Source organism: Haemaphysalis longicornis, unplaced genomic scaffold (genome assembly GCF_048455015.1).
Source record: "Haemaphysalis longicornis isolate Haplotype H1 unplaced genomic scaffold, Haemaphysalis longicornis Haplotype H1 scaffold_1, whole genome shotgun sequence".
NCBI classification, from domain to species: domain Eukaryota; kingdom Metazoa; phylum Arthropoda; class Arachnida; order Ixodida; family Ixodidae; genus Haemaphysalis; species Haemaphysalis longicornis.
The window spans coordinates 318,583,205-318,600,927 of NW_027526203.1; the positions used below are offsets into that span (position 1 = coordinate 318,583,205).

The window sequence follows — 17,723 nt, forward strand, 5'->3', positions numbered from 1 at the left end:
GTACGCATGCATGTGTGTATGTATGTGTGTGTATAAGACCGAAATAATGGTTTACAGTCTAGAAAACCAAGGAAAGCAAAGGGGAGAATGTGGTAGGTCATTGAAATAGACAAAGAATTTGGAAAGCCAGAAAGAAAGTGCATGCATAGCGAGGGCCTCTGTTCTGGCAGTCTTGGTGCCATAGGGAGCTTAAGAGGGTTCAAAGCTGGTCGATCACTGTCGGCATGTCGTAGACACTCGAGTCACGGCCCGGGAGTTAAAAAGAAGGTCCCCTCCACCCCGAGTAGCCCGATTGGCGCTGGCTATCACCCCCAAGCGCAGGAAACAAAAATACCTTAACATAAATACCCCAGAAAGTGGCGGGGAAAATAGCCCCGCCGGTAGCGTAGTGGTCATCGCACCAGACCGGTATTCTGGAGGTCGTGGGTTCGTATCTCACCCGGCGGGCATTTTTTCCTCCACTTTCTTTCTGGCTTTCCAAATTCTTTATCTCTTTCGATTACCTACCACATTCTCCCCTTCGCTTTCCTTGGTTTTCTAGACTGCCAACCATTATTTCTGTCTTATTTCAACGAGCCCCTCATTTCCTATTCTGTGTTTGTATATGTATGCATGTACGTGTACGTACGAACGTGTACGTACCTACGCACACATGCATGTGTGTATGCATGTATGTATGTATGTATGTATGTATGTATGTATGTATGTATGTATGTGCGTGTACATACATACGTGTATGTATCGTGTGTATACGTGTACGTACGTACGCACACATGCATGTGTGTATGTATGTATGTATGTATGTATGTATGTATGTATGTATGTATGTATGTATGTATGTATGTATGTATGTATGTATGTATGTATGTATGTACAGTGCTCACGGATTGAAACGCTACACTGCGAGCGCGTGGCCGCCGGTACATGCAGCGCCGCCCGTGGACGCCCGTGGAAGCTAGGTGTTGCATTGTGGTATACCGCGAGGATGAGAGCGTGTTGACCGTAGACTAACTGCTTCCGGTTGTCAATGAGCGGGACTGTGGTTCCCCGCAGCGACAGCGGGGCGCTGCGAGCCTGGAGCGCTGGAACGCCTTTGTGCGCCGACGATAGAAGCCCGGCTGTGCGCGCAGTCGATTTTGCGACATCGTGTGCGTGCGCTCTTGTTACGCGTGCCCTTCCGATGCGACACAGTAATGTTCATGTAATGCACGGTCACGCTTATCTGAATAAAACGAGCGTCTGCAAGAAGGAGAAGCAAACTTTATTCCAGGATGTAAACTAAAAAAAAAGGAAAGACGCCTTTGCAGGCATGTTCGCGTGTGGTGCGGTGTATTAGTACTTCGTCGGCTCTCCTCTTTTTTTAATTTATATCATGGAATAAAGTTGGCTGTTCCTTCGTGCAGACGCTCATTTTATTCAGATAAGCATGACCGTGCCTTACATGCACATTATCTGTGTCGCATCGGAAGGGCACGCGTAACAAGAGCGCGCGAGCAGACGATGTCGCGAAATTGGCTGCGCGGACCGCTGGTTGTAGCCGCCCGGCTTCTGCGCCGGGCGACTACAACCGGCGCAGAAACGCGCTCCTGCGCTTCAGGCTCGAAGCGCACCGCTGTCGCTGCAGGTAACCACAGCCCCGCATATTGGCAACCGGAAGCAGCAAGCCTACGGTCAAAGCACTCTCATCCTCGCGGTATACCACAATGCAACACCTAGCTTCCATGGGCGTCCACAGGCGGCGCTGCATGTACCGCAGGCCACGCGCTCTCAGTGTCGCGTTTCAATCCGTGAGCACTGTACGTGAGCGTACGTACGTGTACGTACGTACACATGTATGTGTGTATGTACGTTTATATGCGCGTGTGTATGTATGACATGCGGATCAGCGATGATGATGATGAGGTACTGATGAAGGAGAAGAATCTGCTAGCCCATAGAATAATGCTCATAGTGTATCGGACAATCGGTGTTGCGTAATCGGCCTCCGAGTATGACGTCACAGGAAGAGTAGTGTGAGAAGAGCTCGCTGATGGAAATGCCGTCATGGACGCTAATTCTTCTTGGTGAGGACACGTAGACGTGGGTGACAATGATCACGTGGAGGAAACAGCGAGCTACGACTTCACAGCTCTTCGCGGATGATAACGTATAAGAGCATGTAAGTCCGTGCCCACGTCCAAGTGAGTCGCCCAAGCACCTGGATGCAGTTGCAGAGACCGCAATCGGTCGAGGTGGGGCCAGGTCACCCGCGCATTGCTAACTTTAATTGGATTCTGGAAATCAAGAGCGTTTAATACTAGAGGTGTAATGTTTTTCAGATTGTGGCGCACCTTGTCGGTCTCAGACATGGTTTGGTCTACCCTGCGCTCACATTAATAGCTGCGCAAAAGACGAAACACGAAAAGTACATAAGACAGGTGCCTATGTACTTACTTGGGCGAGTTAGAGTACGCTCATCATAATAACTGCTGAAGAGACGAAACGTGCGAAGCAGTGTACAATCAAGACAGGCGCCCGTCTTGATTGTGTACTGCTTCTCACGTTTCGTCTTTTCCGCAGTTATTATGATGAACGTACGCTAACCCGCCCAACTATCTGTATTTCTACCCTTTGGCAAAGGGTGAGGGCATCATGGATGCAGGAAGCATACGTTTCTTGGAACTGTTGTAAGCAGGTATCTAGCTTCCTTATGGCACCACCCGAGCGAACGGCTGACGTGCCAGTGAGGCGGTCCAGTCAGTGATGATATCTTCGTGATTAGGCAACCTCATCTTGGCTACGCCTGCCAGGTACCACATGAGGTACCACACGAGGTACCACAAATTGAAAAGATCGTTCCACCTGTTAAATTTCATCTGCCAGTTTTGAGATGTGATTTTCAAACCCGATCAAATTTTCGGCATTAACGCGTTGTTTTTGCTCGATTTGAAACTGACAATTGTTCACTGTACCCTGTCTTTAAACCGTTGCTCTTTTCACTGTTTTTATCGTCTTCTTAGTAAATTAATAAATGAATAGGCACGCAGATGAAAGAATGCATGAATGCATGAATGAATGAATGAATGAATGAATGAATGAATGAACGAACGAACGAACGAACGAACGAACGAACGAACGAACGACAGACTGACTGACTGACTGACTGACTGACTGACTGACTGACTGAATGAATGAATGAATGAATGAATGAATGAATGAATGAATGAATGAATGAATGAATGAATGAATGAATGAATGAATGAATGAATTGAGTTCATCACTCGCAGTTCTCGCGATGTGACATTTCAAACTGTTTTCGTGAAAATTACCCTTCCTGTAAAATTTGAGCATAGACCATTAATAAATGGTCTATGCTTCCCATTTCGCCTTACGATCACACTTTGTCTTATGATCTCTTATATGTGATTTAGTTAAGCCTTTTTTTTCTTTATTTTCACTGCCACCCGTAGCGGGTAGAAAAGATCATGTTAACTCCTGTACTTTTCGCCGTGCCAACCTATAGCTCATTCTATATATGTACGAGTATGCGTTATAATGGCAAGTATCACTATCCATATTGTGATATCGGAAGTCTCGCTCCCGAGAAAATAGGATGGCAAGGTTTAGCATGACTGTCGCCTTTGAGCCAGGGACTTTCTGTTAAAACCTACGACATCCTCAAGCTATTTCAATGAAGGAACAGCTTTTACGAGGGCAAAACATTTTTAAAATGAAGGTCACTCCTTTCCAGTCTCCAAAGCAGCGGGTCTGTTTCTTTTCAATGCGACTAACTGCTGTTCCTCTCTTTTCCCACTTCCCTCGCAAAAAGTCACTTCAACGAGTTCATGAGCTTCATCGGATACCGGCCTTACACGCACCTCACAGCCTTCTGCATCGGTATGGCTACGGGCTACTTCCTCCACAAGAACAGAACGCTGCACATGAATAGGGTAAGGACAACAAGTAGTCGAGGATGAGTGGGTGATACTGAAAAAGAGGTGAGAAGTGTGTGGAAGCAGTGACTGTACGGGTACCACGGTAATTCCCCGAGAACGGGGTGCCGACGTGCGTGTACAACGGCAAAAAAACGAAAAGTAAACCGAAAGATGAACGCTCATACAGGCCAACTTCGCATTAAAGCTTCGGCTTTTCGTCAGTGATAACACCCGTTAATTATTTGATGTTTCGACCTTGTCAGTTAATGGTCCTCGCGCTTTGTTAACTCTTCTATAGCCCTGTCGGGGAACCAACCCTTGATATCGAGTTAATTGAGAAAAGACCCCGAAGGGCCATTGGGGAGATAGCACGGACTCAGCAGTGCTAGTACCGATCGCTTTTCAATTCAATTCAATGTGTTATATTGTTCACAATAAAACTTTTGTTCAGTGTTATATGTGGGAGGCGGAGAAATTGCAGATTCTTGCTTGAGCCATATATCATAAAAAATCGGAGCTAATTTGCCTTTGTATGGGTCAGAGCACAGAACGCGGTGACTGATCACTTTCTCAGGAACGCCGATACGTGCGCGAGGGGCAAGATTCACGAGAAACTTGTGCACCAGTGAACTACGTCCACAGTCTGCTATGCTTGTCGTGCTCGTCTCGTGACGTACGGCCAAATCTTTCGCTGGAACTGGGAGTACCCATTCTGTGATTAACCATATATCCGAGAGAGCAACCGTTTCGCCTGAATTCCTCCGTCCCTTTCGGAAGGACAATCCAGAGCAAAATGCCGCTAATGAGCGCCGCGAGAAAGTACCGAGACGTGAAGGCCCCGTGCTTGTAACACGTAGGTGGCTCGCCTGCTGGGCTGGATGGCGGCGGCGCTGGTGAACGCAACGGTGGTGTTCGGCGTCTACAACTGGAACGCGTACGAGGAACCTTCTCTAGGCGTGGCAGTGGCTTACGCAGCGCTCAGCCGTACTGCTTGGGCGCTCGGCATCGCATGGATGGTGGTCGCCTGTGCCACCGGAAACGGAGGTGAGCTCTAGTAACAGCCAGACACGTGCCATGTCGTTAACCGAGGAGCGCTTGACAACCTGAAGTAGAACTCCGTCAGCTCACAATGAGTCAATTAAAATTTTTGGTTACGTTGAAGGTTCCTGAAACCGTCAAATTAACCGCTACGGAAGTTGGAAAAAAAAAAAACGGATCACTGGATATCCCCAACGTGCAGGAGTAGTTGAGACTAAGCTAGTAGTCTCACCTACTTCTGCACGTTGAGCTCCAACAATTAATACAATCCCCTTGCCGCTACAAAAAACTTCGAAACGGGACAAATGATTCTTCCCCCGATAATAATTTGTGTGTGAATAAGCCTATGTGGTTTGCCTGCAGCAGCGGGCTGAACACCTTATGCAGCACACTTCAAAAACTAATGAACGACACCGAACAGTGGCAATATTTGTCGACTCGCCGTGGTGGCTCAGTGGCTAAGGCGTTGCGCTGCTGAGCACGAGGTCGCGGGTTCGATTCCCGGCCGAGACGGCCGTTTTTCTGATGGAGGCGAAAAGCAAAAACGCCCTTGTGTGCGAGATTTCGGCGCACGTTAAAGATCCCCAGGTGGTCAAAATAAATCCGCATCCCTCCACTACGCGCTCATCATCGTCTGCTTGGCGTCGGCGCGTTAAACCCTACAATCAATCAAATCAAGCAATACCTGTCGTGAGAAAACGTTCAAGAAATAGGAGATTTGGGTACACTTAAGTAAAAACATTATGGTGAGGCTAACAAAGGCTTGTTTAGGGGCTGGTTGGTACAGTCTTAAATTCAAATTTATCGTGTGCTACATACTTCTGCGAGGGACATGGACAGTAAAACAGACAAACCATGCGTTGGGTGAGTATTACGCATGAATGTATGTAAGTATGCAGCACGCGCTAAATTCAAATTCAGTTATAATAAGATCCGCTTAGTTCAATCTACAGTTGCACGAACAGAGCCAGTCACATATACTACTCCCTGCGTGCTGTGTTGTGCTCAAGACTATGTTATGTACCCGTGAGTGGATGGCTCTTTCCAAGTCTCGGTCGTCTTTTAGCACCACCCGTAGCCACAACCTGAAGAGTCGCCGTCGGTGATAGCGTGGCCGGAAGTAATTTAACTTCATGTTATGACGTCACAACTAACAGCTGTGACATCACCACCCGTAACGTCAGTGTGGTGCAGAGCGCAAGTACAGGAGATTCGGAGACCGAAAGGGGGAAACTAGAGCGAGCGGAGTTCCCACTCAAATCTTTGTAATTACCTAATCAACCACTCAATCTAATAAGCACGGCTTGCCTGGCTGTAGTTACAAGCCTTCGCCACAAGAGTTTCTGCCGATTTTCTTGGCATGATTGTTGGAGATGATAATTCCTTGGAACGCGTACACTGACATTTCGATAGATAATTGCTAATCTGTAGCTTCCTGATTTTCCAATTTGAAGCTAAAATCCCAAAAAGCGCGAAATATATTAGCATTCCACGTCATTTCACGCATCCGAATGCGCAAAATGTCGCGAAACGCTGCGGTATATATGCTGCGGTTTGCGTGTCGTGCTAGCAGCGACACTGCGTTAAAAGTGTTGAAAGTAATATTCAGAAAACTGTTTACTGAATACCACTGTTGACACTTGGGCAAAAATAGTAATGCGCGTGGAAAAAACTACCATTTTTTTACCGAAACAATTAATGTTCAGCGTCTTCGGGGGGCGCACTTTGGAGCCAATTGTCACACGGAGCAAGTGCTCTTATTTGGTACCTCGCAGTGCGGCGACCGATGCCCTGATGAGAACGCTAGCATCGTTAACCACATTCGACTTGACAAACACGGCACAGTAGACGCAATCATTAACTCCCACGTTACGCGCGGCGGAACGCGCTGCGAGCTGCTTCAGCGCTTTGACGAAAAGCTTTGGATTGACCTTGACTCGCTCCTGTACCTGCGGGAGCAGCCAGCAACGATGCTATAGACAGCTTTGCGTATCCACGTTGTGGGTGTGACGCGTGCGCCAACGCGCAAGTTGTGCTCAGTGACACGCGTGCACGGTTCGCAGGGTTCATCAACAAGGTGCTCTCGTGGCGAGCCTTCGTGCCGCTGAGCCGGCTCACGTACCTCGTGTACCTGGTGCACCCGCTGCTCATCCTCTGGCACACCGCCTACCTCAAGAAGCCCTTCTACACTACGCAGTTCTTCGTGGTAAGGCCGCCATTTTTACCCATAAAAAGTGCCTCTTTTTTTTATAAATGCATAAATTGGTTGAAAAGGGACACTTTGCTCTCGAATATGGCTTTGGCAGCAATGCTGAAAATAAAAGTACCTAGGCAAAAGCAGAGTCCTTCAAAAGCATTGAAGAAGTCTGGCAAAAGCTTCGATTTAGTGCATGGCACATTCGCGCGTTCAGTCAAATGCTCCGGGACACCGTGATTGTCGCCGTGAGCAGGAATATCCGCAAAGCTCCTTGGTTATCATTATCATAATCATCATCCTCTATACATCTTCTGCAGACGACGGCCTCCTCCGAACTGTTTTAATCGCGTGCCATCCTAGCTCATTCTTGCACCCCCCCTCCAAAAAAAAAAAAACTGTGGTTGATTCCTCTGTCATAGGAATCGGTAAAATACGAAAGTGAAATGTGCAGCGAAATCTCAGTTAAGCATGATTTGCGGGTCGGCGGCTGTCTTGTGGGTGTGCTTGGCGAGAGACGTCCTGCTGCCGGGTCGCTTTGGCAAAGGTGTATGGCGTCATTTCCGTGACGGATATGACGTCAGTGAAATTTTGGTGTATCCCGGCATAAAACACTTCCGTGTTAAAATATAAAACCCGAAAACGAACAACTCTAAGTATAACGTACTCTTTAGTACTAAAGGTTGCTTCCCCACAAGAAGACCCTGTGTGCAGGGGTGCACCCTTTACAGGCCGCTTGCTTCATTGTACTGGCGTCTTTTCCGTGACGGATATGACGTAAGTGAAATATTCGTGAATCCCGGAATAAAACACTTTAGTGTTAAAAAGGCTTACTTCATCCCTCCACAGAATTTTGCGCCTTCCACCCGTTCCTCCCCCCTTGGTGATCCCCTCCCCTTCACTTCTAAGAGATGTTACTGAGGACAACGCCTTCCCCAGCAATGTCGCTCTGGTAGAAATTTGCAAATCGATACCCGTATTAAACTATCGAAAGCAACACGATGAAGCTTTCGACAAAAGTGAGGTAAACAAAAATTCGAGGAAATAGAACGTATTAGTCTAAGTGGCTGGAAATCGTTGCAGATGCCTTTCTCCTGCAGTGGACATAAGCAATCCAGTGATGATGACGATACCTTCAACATTAGGTGCAACAGAAGCGCTGGACACATGTACGACTGGTGCACGCGATTTGCATGCGACTGATCGTTACGACTGTCGCCACGACTAGTCGTACGCGTGAATTTGAGACACATGACCCGATGCGCGCATGCGATGCGTCGTCGGCGTCGCTCCGCCCACTGTTTTTGCTCCATGGTCAACTACGACGATCGCTGAGCTGAATTAGTAGATTCCGCGGGTTTGTTCGCAAGAAATGGATAATGAAGCGTTTTCTGCCTTCGGAAACAGTCCGCGCACACGCCGGCCGCGCCTGCCAGCTCGGCACACTCAGCGGCTCGAACCGGTGCAGACCACGGTAGCGACCGCTTGTCGCTGCTCTTCCGAATCAATCGGATCGCTAAAAAGAAGTTCCACATGCGAGAAAGTTGGTGGTAGTGTGGTGAAAAATTGTGCTAGGGATTGTTGTCAGGGCTTATTTTAAAAGCGGCGATCAGATATCTGCCGCGATGCAAGCCTACGGTGACTGGCCGTGGATGCCGCGGCGCGCGGTGCGGCGAGCGGCCGAGAGATGGCGATACCTGCGCGGAAGCATCGAAACAGGCTACGCAGATGTCTTGGTCACCGATCGCTCAAACGGCAGTTATAGCTGAAATAAAGTTCGACATTCCAGAAAGGGGATGATAGTGTGGTGAAAAGTTGTGTTACGGGTTGTCATTCGCCGTTGCACAGATAGCGGCGATCAAATATCTGCCAGGATGCTAAGCCTAAAGTTCCCATCACCCGCGCCGACCCGAGCAACGCGAGCCGGTTGCGGGTGGTTGGGGCTCAGCGGGCTCTCATTAGCCGCGTTTACATGAATGCGACAGAATGCGATAGGAGCGCGTCACATTTCCTAGCGCATCGCGAGTAATGCGATGCGCTAGCGTTTACATGTAGCGCATTACCCCTGCTGCGATGGTGGCGCCATACGGTGTCGCACATCGAAGGTAAAGCAGCATTTCTGGCGCTTCCAAAGCTTCTGGCACGGCTGGTTCTTGTTCTTTTTTCACGACTCGCATTTTCCGGCGTCTTACACTTGATTTAGACGTTTTTAAATGCAAAGCTGCGTTTGCAGGGCTTACTTTTCTTGTCGGCATAATTCCCAATGCGATGCGCTCGCGTTTACATGCACTTCGAAAGTCGACTTACGCGTCTCAATCCACCCCTGTCGGGCGCATTAATGCGACGCGCTTTCCTAGCGCATTAGCCCCGTTTACATGGATGCGATGCGCTAGAAAGTTGATGCGATGCGATGCGCACTTGTCGCATTCATGTAAACGCGGCTATTGGCTGTGGCCTCACGACGATCGCAACGATGGCACGACCACGGGGCACGACTGCATCTGGCTTGCCAGTCGCACGTCGTGAGCCTCCTCCGACCAGCGACCGAGGCCAAAACAGGTCCTAACGATCAATCGTAACGATCAGTCGCATGCGAATCGCGTGGACCAATCGTACATGTGTCTAGCGCAAATCTTAAACCTGGTGCTTTGAATATGCTTGAGCATGGCGGTCACAATGCCAACGACCCACGTAGTGGCGGAACCCAGGTTGGGCGCTTTTTATCGTTAACTGAAACCCGATCAACATGCCGATGCACTGCGCATTCCAATTTCAAACCTACTGCCAACTACTAAACAAAAACTGAGGTCACCTGGAATTGGTATCAAACTCAGCATCGCTGCCACCTCCAGACAAAAGAGGTAGGTTTTGTTTCTTGGAATAAGGCGAAAAGCTAAAGCGTCTCCGCTTCTTCAGATATTTCGGAAAAATGACATCAGCGCGAACAGTTGTTCGGATTAGGCATCATTTCTCAATGGAACGGGCTCCCGTTTAAAGAAAAATATTTTCGAGGTGCCATTTTTGGCATTTTGAGGCATTTTGAGGCTTGCCCATGCTTGTTTCTAGTAGTAGGCAATTATTTCAACATGAACTAATCCAGCTCGTCTTTGAGAAAGTGGCAAAAATAACTTGAACAAACTTGTGAAGTGAAGGAAAGTGTCTAAGCATGCATGCGCTCGAACGAGTTTGCCTGTAGCGTTGGCGAACTGCAGTGTACAGTCCTCAAAAGGGTTAACAACAAAGAAGCGGGTGCCAGCCCATGCACAGAGCGGCAGCCACCGGTGCATTTTCGACGGCTTATAATCGACGCTCACGAGGCTGACCTTCTGCACTCGGGTGCTCCGGCGCAAGCGCACTACCTCGCTGATAACCCGGGCACCATCGTGAGCAGCCGCTCTGTGCATAGGCTGGAACCCGCTTCTTTGTTGTTGTTGTTGTTGTTGTTAACACTTTTGACGGCTGTACACGTACCCTACAGGATGACATGCCCAGTCCAGCGCAGAAAATATTAGTAGAGTGTATTTTAGCATGAGCAACCCGCTAGAAGTCCTCAGAGGGCGCTAACCTACGTTCTGTTAGCGATCGATTCCCGAAGCAGAGGACAGAACTGACACACGAAAAAAAGAGTTCGTGAAAATAGAAAAAAAAGAAGAAAATGAAAAATGGGTGATTGATCAGTGGGGCTGAGAAACAGTGAGGGACGGCCTATATACTGTGTGCGCGGCAACACGTATACAATGCACATGATTCGTATTCTCTCTTAGCCGGAGTATAAAAGCAAACGTTGCACTGGTGCTTCTCCTGCAGGGCTACGTGTACCTGGGGCACCTGTTCTCGGCCTACTGCCTCTCATTTTCACTGAGCTTGACCTTCGAGTCGCCTTTCATCCTGCTCGAGAGGATACTCATGGGCAAGCCGGTGCACAGCAACGGCATCAAGGAGCCCGAGAGGACGGAGAAGATCTCGGCGCGTGACTTCTCCAAAGGCCCCGACGCAGTGACGGCCAAGACGTTCGAGAACGGCTCCAGCAGCTGCGTGGTCTGAGCGCGTCCCCGCCGGCCTTTTCCTACGAAAGATGTGCGGGCTCCGCCCAGTGAGTGATGAGAGCCGCCGTGGCGCTCTTGGCCCAGGACGTGTGCTCAAGAAGCGCCCGTGAGGAACAGTCAGCCCTCGGACCGAAGCGGGCCAACCGTTTTTCTTCCTGACTGCTCGTTCGTGTTCCTGTGCAGCGTTTTTCACTTTGGGTGCACTGATTTCGTGCGGATGGTTTTACTCTGGGTGCACAAACACCGTCGAATATTGTTACCTTGGCCTCGACCGTGTGGTTGCGCTACTGGAAATGGATGCAAGCGTGACTGGTGCGGCTAGATACGCCTACTGCTGTCTTTGACAGTTACGTTGAGAGTTAACTCGGTTTAGTATCTGAACTCAAGCGCCTCTGCATAGCGGCAACACTGCAGCAGCTTCTGGATCCCGTTGTGTTTAGCCGAATAGTCGTTTAACACATAATAGATTTCTCACGCGGTCGCGGGTTCGATTCCCGGCCGCGGTGGCCGCTTTTCTGATGGAGGCGAAAAGCAAAAACGCCCGTGTGTACGAGATTTCGGCGCGCGTTAAAGATCCCCAGGTGGTCAAAATTAATCCGGAGCCCTCCACTACGGCGCGCCTCATCGCCTGCGTTGCGTCGGCGCGTTAAACCCTACAATCAATCAAATCAAGATTTCTCACGCGTGGAGGGCAGCAAAATTATTTCTTGGCTCAGAATACCCGACTTATAGCTGTAGATATGACCCAGCCTTCATTTTTATTTGCACGCCTTCACGCCTTAACGCAGTAGGCCCAAGTGATATAAAGCTATAGCTTTGGTATATTAATGCATTTTAACCAGGCTTTTTGCGCTGGGTCTAAGCTTTGGGGGCTCTTAAAAGTGTCAGTGACAGGGATGGTGATGGTAAACGGCACGCCAGGGACCAACGAGGCAACAAGCTTGCCAGCTACGCCCCTCGAACTGCCGCAACCATTAAGGGACCACAATGCTCGCCCGACAAATGTCAGCCACCGAGCGCTCTGGTGGTAGCTCACCCGCTGAAAAGATAGCCTTAATACAAGTGCCTTCCGTGTTAAAAGCCTGAAATGTTCACCCCAAGAAAATACCTAGCTCCCCTGAACCTTTTATTAGCGACTACCACTTCCAAGAGCGCAGGGACGAAGGCAAAGAATAACCTACACTCTTAAACACCTGTGGGTACGTTTCGCCGCAACGCAACTGAATGACCAATCCCTGCTATCAAAGCAGCAAGGTAGGCCAATGACGAGGTTCAATATACGATTTAACTCAAAAATGTGCTACGCGCTATGGTACTTGGAGTGCAAGCATGGCATTTTTGCATTGCGTGCTGTTAGAGTTCCTGTATATAGCTCCCCTGTAGGGAGCACATACCCAACGTGCGGTCACTGCACAGACCACATCTTTCGAGCCAAATCGTATGCTCTGCCTCGTTATTCATATAAATTTCTCCCTTCTACGTAACGATTTGTCGATGGTCGGTCAGATGAACTGCAGCGAAGCAGACTAAGTTTTTTTAGAGTAGAAAGCAATCCCCACCCACCCCAACCCCAACCCCTTTTTCTGTTAAAAAAAATATCATTATGACTCATTAGCATTGTTTCTTGAGTTAAAATGGTGAATTGTACGACGGGCACGAAGCAGGTCGGCGTGCTGTCATACAAGGGCCCTACCCTGTAGCAATGTTACAATAATCGGGGTGATGAAACCAGTCCAGACGTTCTAGATAACGAGGGTTTCTGCCTCGTCATTGGTGCGAAGTTTTTGCTCTTATAATACCCCCGAGTGGAATGGGATCACTACAACGAACTTACTCAATTTTTGTGCTTTTCTTATGATGCGATGTACGTCGTACGCCCGACAGTTTTGTAGTGATGCGTGTTGTCACAGCCGACTGCATACCTCGTCGGCAGGAACATGGCCCACAGGGCTACTCTCGTGCAATTAGAGAACTGTGCTCTTTCGTTAGCCTTCCCTGCAATAGTGACGTCGCCGAGTACAAGTCACTGTTTCGGCTGTGATCATTGATGAATGAATGAATGAAAATTGTCTTCACTGCGTCCGGTGACTGTCTCTTGTTCATGAACGCATCTAAGCTCTTCCCTTCCATGTCGCGCACACAAAATGTGGTATTTCACCTGTCTATAGCGCCTACTGTGTATTACCTTGTTTGCCACCACTTCGGCATCGACGCCGAGAGGAATCGCCACACGCCCGTAGTGGGCATGCGACGAGGTCATCTCACACTTCACGAGCTTTTCGGATCCCACGCTGTACGTATGCGCAGTTCGTAGTGGTGTCCGCAGGCCGCTCAACTGCACTTGATATTCTCCCTCACAGAGATCGAGGCGTTCAACCTGATCCAAGGTTTTCGTTGTCGTTGTTGTTGTTGGCAAACGAGTATACGCACATGTGAGATGTGAAGAACTAAGTTCATTGAAATCAAAAACACTACTCTGTTGTATGTCACTTACATGCACGAGGTTTGCCGTTAAGGGGGTTCAAAAAACATAATTCACTGAAGTCACTCGCATGCACTAAGGTCACTCGCATGCACTAAAGTCATATTCGGTTCGCTTGCACGTGCGCAGATGGCCGGTACTTTTGTGTACCGTTCATCGCAGCTGTACGACCTGAGCATACGCTAAAGTTACGTACGAATGTCGACAGAAGCTTACGGACGCAGCCTAATAAAACCCCAGTACGATAGGACAAAAATGGGGACTGGGGTACATAAAGGTGCATAAAGACTATGCGGACCAACCACGTGTATTCTTATATATCCTGCGCAGTTCTTAGCGCCTTATTGACACTATACATACAACGAACATTTTTACCACCTTTCAAGATTTCGCTAAAGAGTGAGCTCCACTGAATATTACAATTAAGAATCTGTGAAGAGGCTGACATTGATAGCGAAGTCGTTTCCAAGTAGGGCCTCAATTCACTGTCTGTAGACATCGACATCGTGATGACTTTTGGTGCCCAAAAAGCATTACTGGATAAAAAAGCATGGAGGCCCGGTAGGCGAGCTGTGCGGAACGACTTTTGACACGCAATCACATCATTGAAATGCGACACAATCTCCGATGTCCATGCCAATGTACGAGGCGCTTGCCGGGGCTACCGATGACGTCACACTGAACTCCTTGCTCGGCGCCACGGCATTAGCGCAAGAACGATGCTATTCTCCATAGGATCAAAAATTCGCAAAGTTTCCATCCCGGCAGAAAGAGTCGTTTCTCAGTCAATGTCAGAGGGCGCATCAGAGCCAATGAGAAGCGGTGTTTTTGGTTTTCTTTTTCTTCTTCTTTTGCCACGATCGTGTTTGACAAGATTTAGATTATCTCAGCAACAGAAACAAGGGGCTTCATTGTTAAGGTAACCACCCCAATTTCAGCCACAAAAGGTTTGCGCAAGCATGGCGCAAGTTCTAAAGGCGAGGCTGACAACTTAGGTAACAAAATCACAGAAGATCGCAGCGCAAGCGAAGAGATTTGGGAAAGCTATCTCCCGTCGAGTAACTCCTCCTATTGCTGCTTTTTCATCGCAAATGGTGACACTGTGGTTGGCACTCAACTATGTTTTACAAGGCGCACACCGGCAAATTTGCTTCGGAAAGCCAAACATCGGTGGGGCTGTAGCACATGAAGCATAATAGGGACACTCCTGGCTCCGCGTATCCGTATCGTATTCAATATATTCTCTGCATCTTCTTCCAAAATGAAGAGGACGAATTTACTCGTATGAAGAAGGACATCGATACGCTTAAATTCTCCATCTTCCCTCGAGGATATTTTAATACAACTCAAGTCCGACAACAGTGACCGCTTATCGTTCCCGCACACATACGCGCTGCATCCTCACTCTGGACATCAAGGGCGCTTTTGATAACGTCTCACACGCAGCAATACTACAATACACATCTCTCGGATGTGGATAACGCATAAATGACTACGTGAGGGTATTTCTAATGGATCGTGCTGTAACAATTGGTCTTGGCTATCCTCGATCATCCACTTTCAAGATACAAGCCAAAGGTGCCCCGCATGGTTCTGTCACCTCGCCGCTATGTTGCTACGAAGGACCTCCAGTCGAAGCTTCAATCATTTTTACAGATTAAACATGCTTTATACGCTCAGGAACCTACCGTATGGACACCCACTGGCTCCACTAGAGAGCAGCACGATGTCATGGAGCAAGTGATTACCGTTACTATTCACTATTCACTACATCTAGACACGAAGCCTCCAGTGCGCACCCGAAAAATTGGCTTTGCTGACACTTCCCTCCCAGAGTTCTCACAATTGCGCTCGAGGTATAGTTGAGCCTCAGCTAACCATTGCAGAACAGCCAGTCCAAAATGTCCCGCACCTGCATGTGTTGGGTCTCACAATACCCCAAACCGGCGCTGGACTGTACATGGATTCCCCGTTACATAAAACAATACCCCTTCTCCAACGCATCTCCCTTCTGCAATGCACCACGCCTGAGCATCCACATGTGTTAAGAAACACATTCAGCGGCACAATTGGCTGAGCGGGACTGGACATCCTTCTGCTCGATGTTGGACCAGGAAACCACTCACTGTGTTACGTGAGTAACATATGTAACATTCCGTGAGTGTGTAAGCGAGTGTGTAACAGCCTGGGACTATGTTACGTGAAGAAGATGAGGTTGCACAGTAGCACACACCTCCATGCCGCCAATGTATGAAGAAGACGATGTACACAGTGCCTCGCAGCCGTGTTCATGCAAAGATGGCGACCGCCCATCAAAAACTCATCTCGTTCACCTTCAGTCATGGTTCACGCCATTAGTCCTGCCGTTACGTAACACCTTATCCTGACCTATCTAATATCCCTAGATGACTAAATTTGCACATAGCGCTCCGGGAGCAATAGGCGAGTGCTCCGCATGAGGCTTCAGCGGGGAATACATGTGATCTCAGGGTTCCTAGCGGCACGTGGGCTTCAAATCTCCGCTACAAAATAAGCTGCCATCGCTTTTTTCCGGGGTGGCAACTTCCTGCTAGGCCGCATATGACTTGTGGGCTTCAAAATTTTGCAAAGTGTGCGCCAGCTCCCGGAAATTCACATCATCTAGACCTCCGGACACGAGTCCTTCAAGGGAAACGAGGCGGCCCGCGTTCATATCCACCGGGCCGTTTCTCAAGAGGGCGAAGACACTCAGTCCCTTCGCTCTCCCAAACCTATTCCTCTTTCATCAAGCACAGAAATCATAGCCTAGTACCGCCACGAACGACGACAGCTCCCGCCACCGCACCCACATCTATCCAACGCTGGGGCGACCGCCTTAAATTTCTCCGGCTTCAGACGAACTCCTACCCCGACGGCACTCTCCTCCATGCCTTGTACCCTGGCCTCTGCTACGCTACCTGTAATTTCTGTCCCCAACTTGGCGCCCTATACCACATGGTATGAGTGTCAGCAAACCCCATCCTTGTCCCTAATCATCACCCAACCCATAGCCCAAACTAAAAGCAGTGGGCGGGCTAGCTGGCCAGCGCCGATCGAGCGTAGCCTGGTGGAGAGGGCCTGGGCAGCGAGCGCGGTCCAGGGATTTCCGGACTAGGGGAGGTCCCTGACGGGGCGGCAGCCCAATCATCAGCGCCTGACGTTCATTGCAATAAAGTTTATTCACACTCACTCACTCACTCATTCGGGGTGGTGGTCAATTGTGGGTTAGGGGACAGAAAAGTTTTACCCAAAGGAACACTAGAACTCACATGCGCTGCCAGGAAAAAAAAATTCTAGGGGGGGGGGGGGGGGGGGGACCCCGAACCACCCACCCCCACTCCTGACTACGCCCCTGGCTTTCACAAAGCGTGACCTCACGCGTTACCAGTTCACCGCTATGTGATCCCAATACACCGCTATGTGTATTGGGATCACATACCCAAGATCACAACTTTCTCGGCGTTACATCGGCAGATATTTGACTTGGACACCACACAATAGCAGTTCGAAAGAAATCGTTTCATCAACATTAGGGAAGGTGTGCAAGTCTAGTCCCCCCATCTCTCACGCTCGTGTGGAATGAAAATTCTGCGTGTGGAACGAAAAATCAAGGACTTCTGTTCAGCAAAAATTCACATAAAAATAAACAGCGTCTTAGGGCCTCCATATTTTGATATATGTTGTCTAATGTTTCCCCTAGAAAAATGTCTTCGCAGCAATGCATTTTTGTTTAGTGGTGAAGCCGGCTTTAAGATCGATGTAAGCTTGGTTTTTGTAAGCTGGCTTTCCCACATTGTATGCTGCGCAGTGGGGCACGGCAATCTACGGGGGGAGTACGGTTACAGCCCCACTGTATACTCTTCTCCACCGCCGCAGCCTTTTCCCGAGTCGCGTATACTGCTCGCAGTGATGTGATTGCGTCGAGTCATTTTGGAGCAGCTTTTGGAGCAGCCAAAAGTAGGTTTTGGAGCAGCAAAATCGGCTTTTGGAGCAGCCAGAACGAGCATTAACCCTTTAACCCGCAGATCAAT

The 17,723-nt window shown here is 49.0% G+C and overlaps 1 protein-coding gene across 1 annotated transcript in view; it reads left to right on the forward strand.

The window, feature by feature from the left end:
* The window catches only part of LOC144151235 (nose resistant to fluoxetine protein 6-like), a 78,100-nt gene extending 64,828 nt beyond the window's left edge, over positions 1-13,272 (forward strand). The window contains exons 12-15 of the mRNA XM_077682305.1: positions 3,809-3,929; positions 4,772-4,958; positions 7,016-7,158; positions 10,954-13,272. Coding sequence (XP_077538431.1) covers positions 3,809-3,929; positions 4,772-4,958; positions 7,016-7,158; positions 10,954-11,190 — 688 coding nt within the window. The 3' untranslated portion in view covers positions 11,191-13,272. The remainder of the gene's footprint in view (positions 1-3,808; positions 3,930-4,771; positions 4,959-7,015; positions 7,159-10,953) is intronic.
* The last annotated feature ends 4,451 nt before the right edge of the window (positions 13,273-17,723 follow it).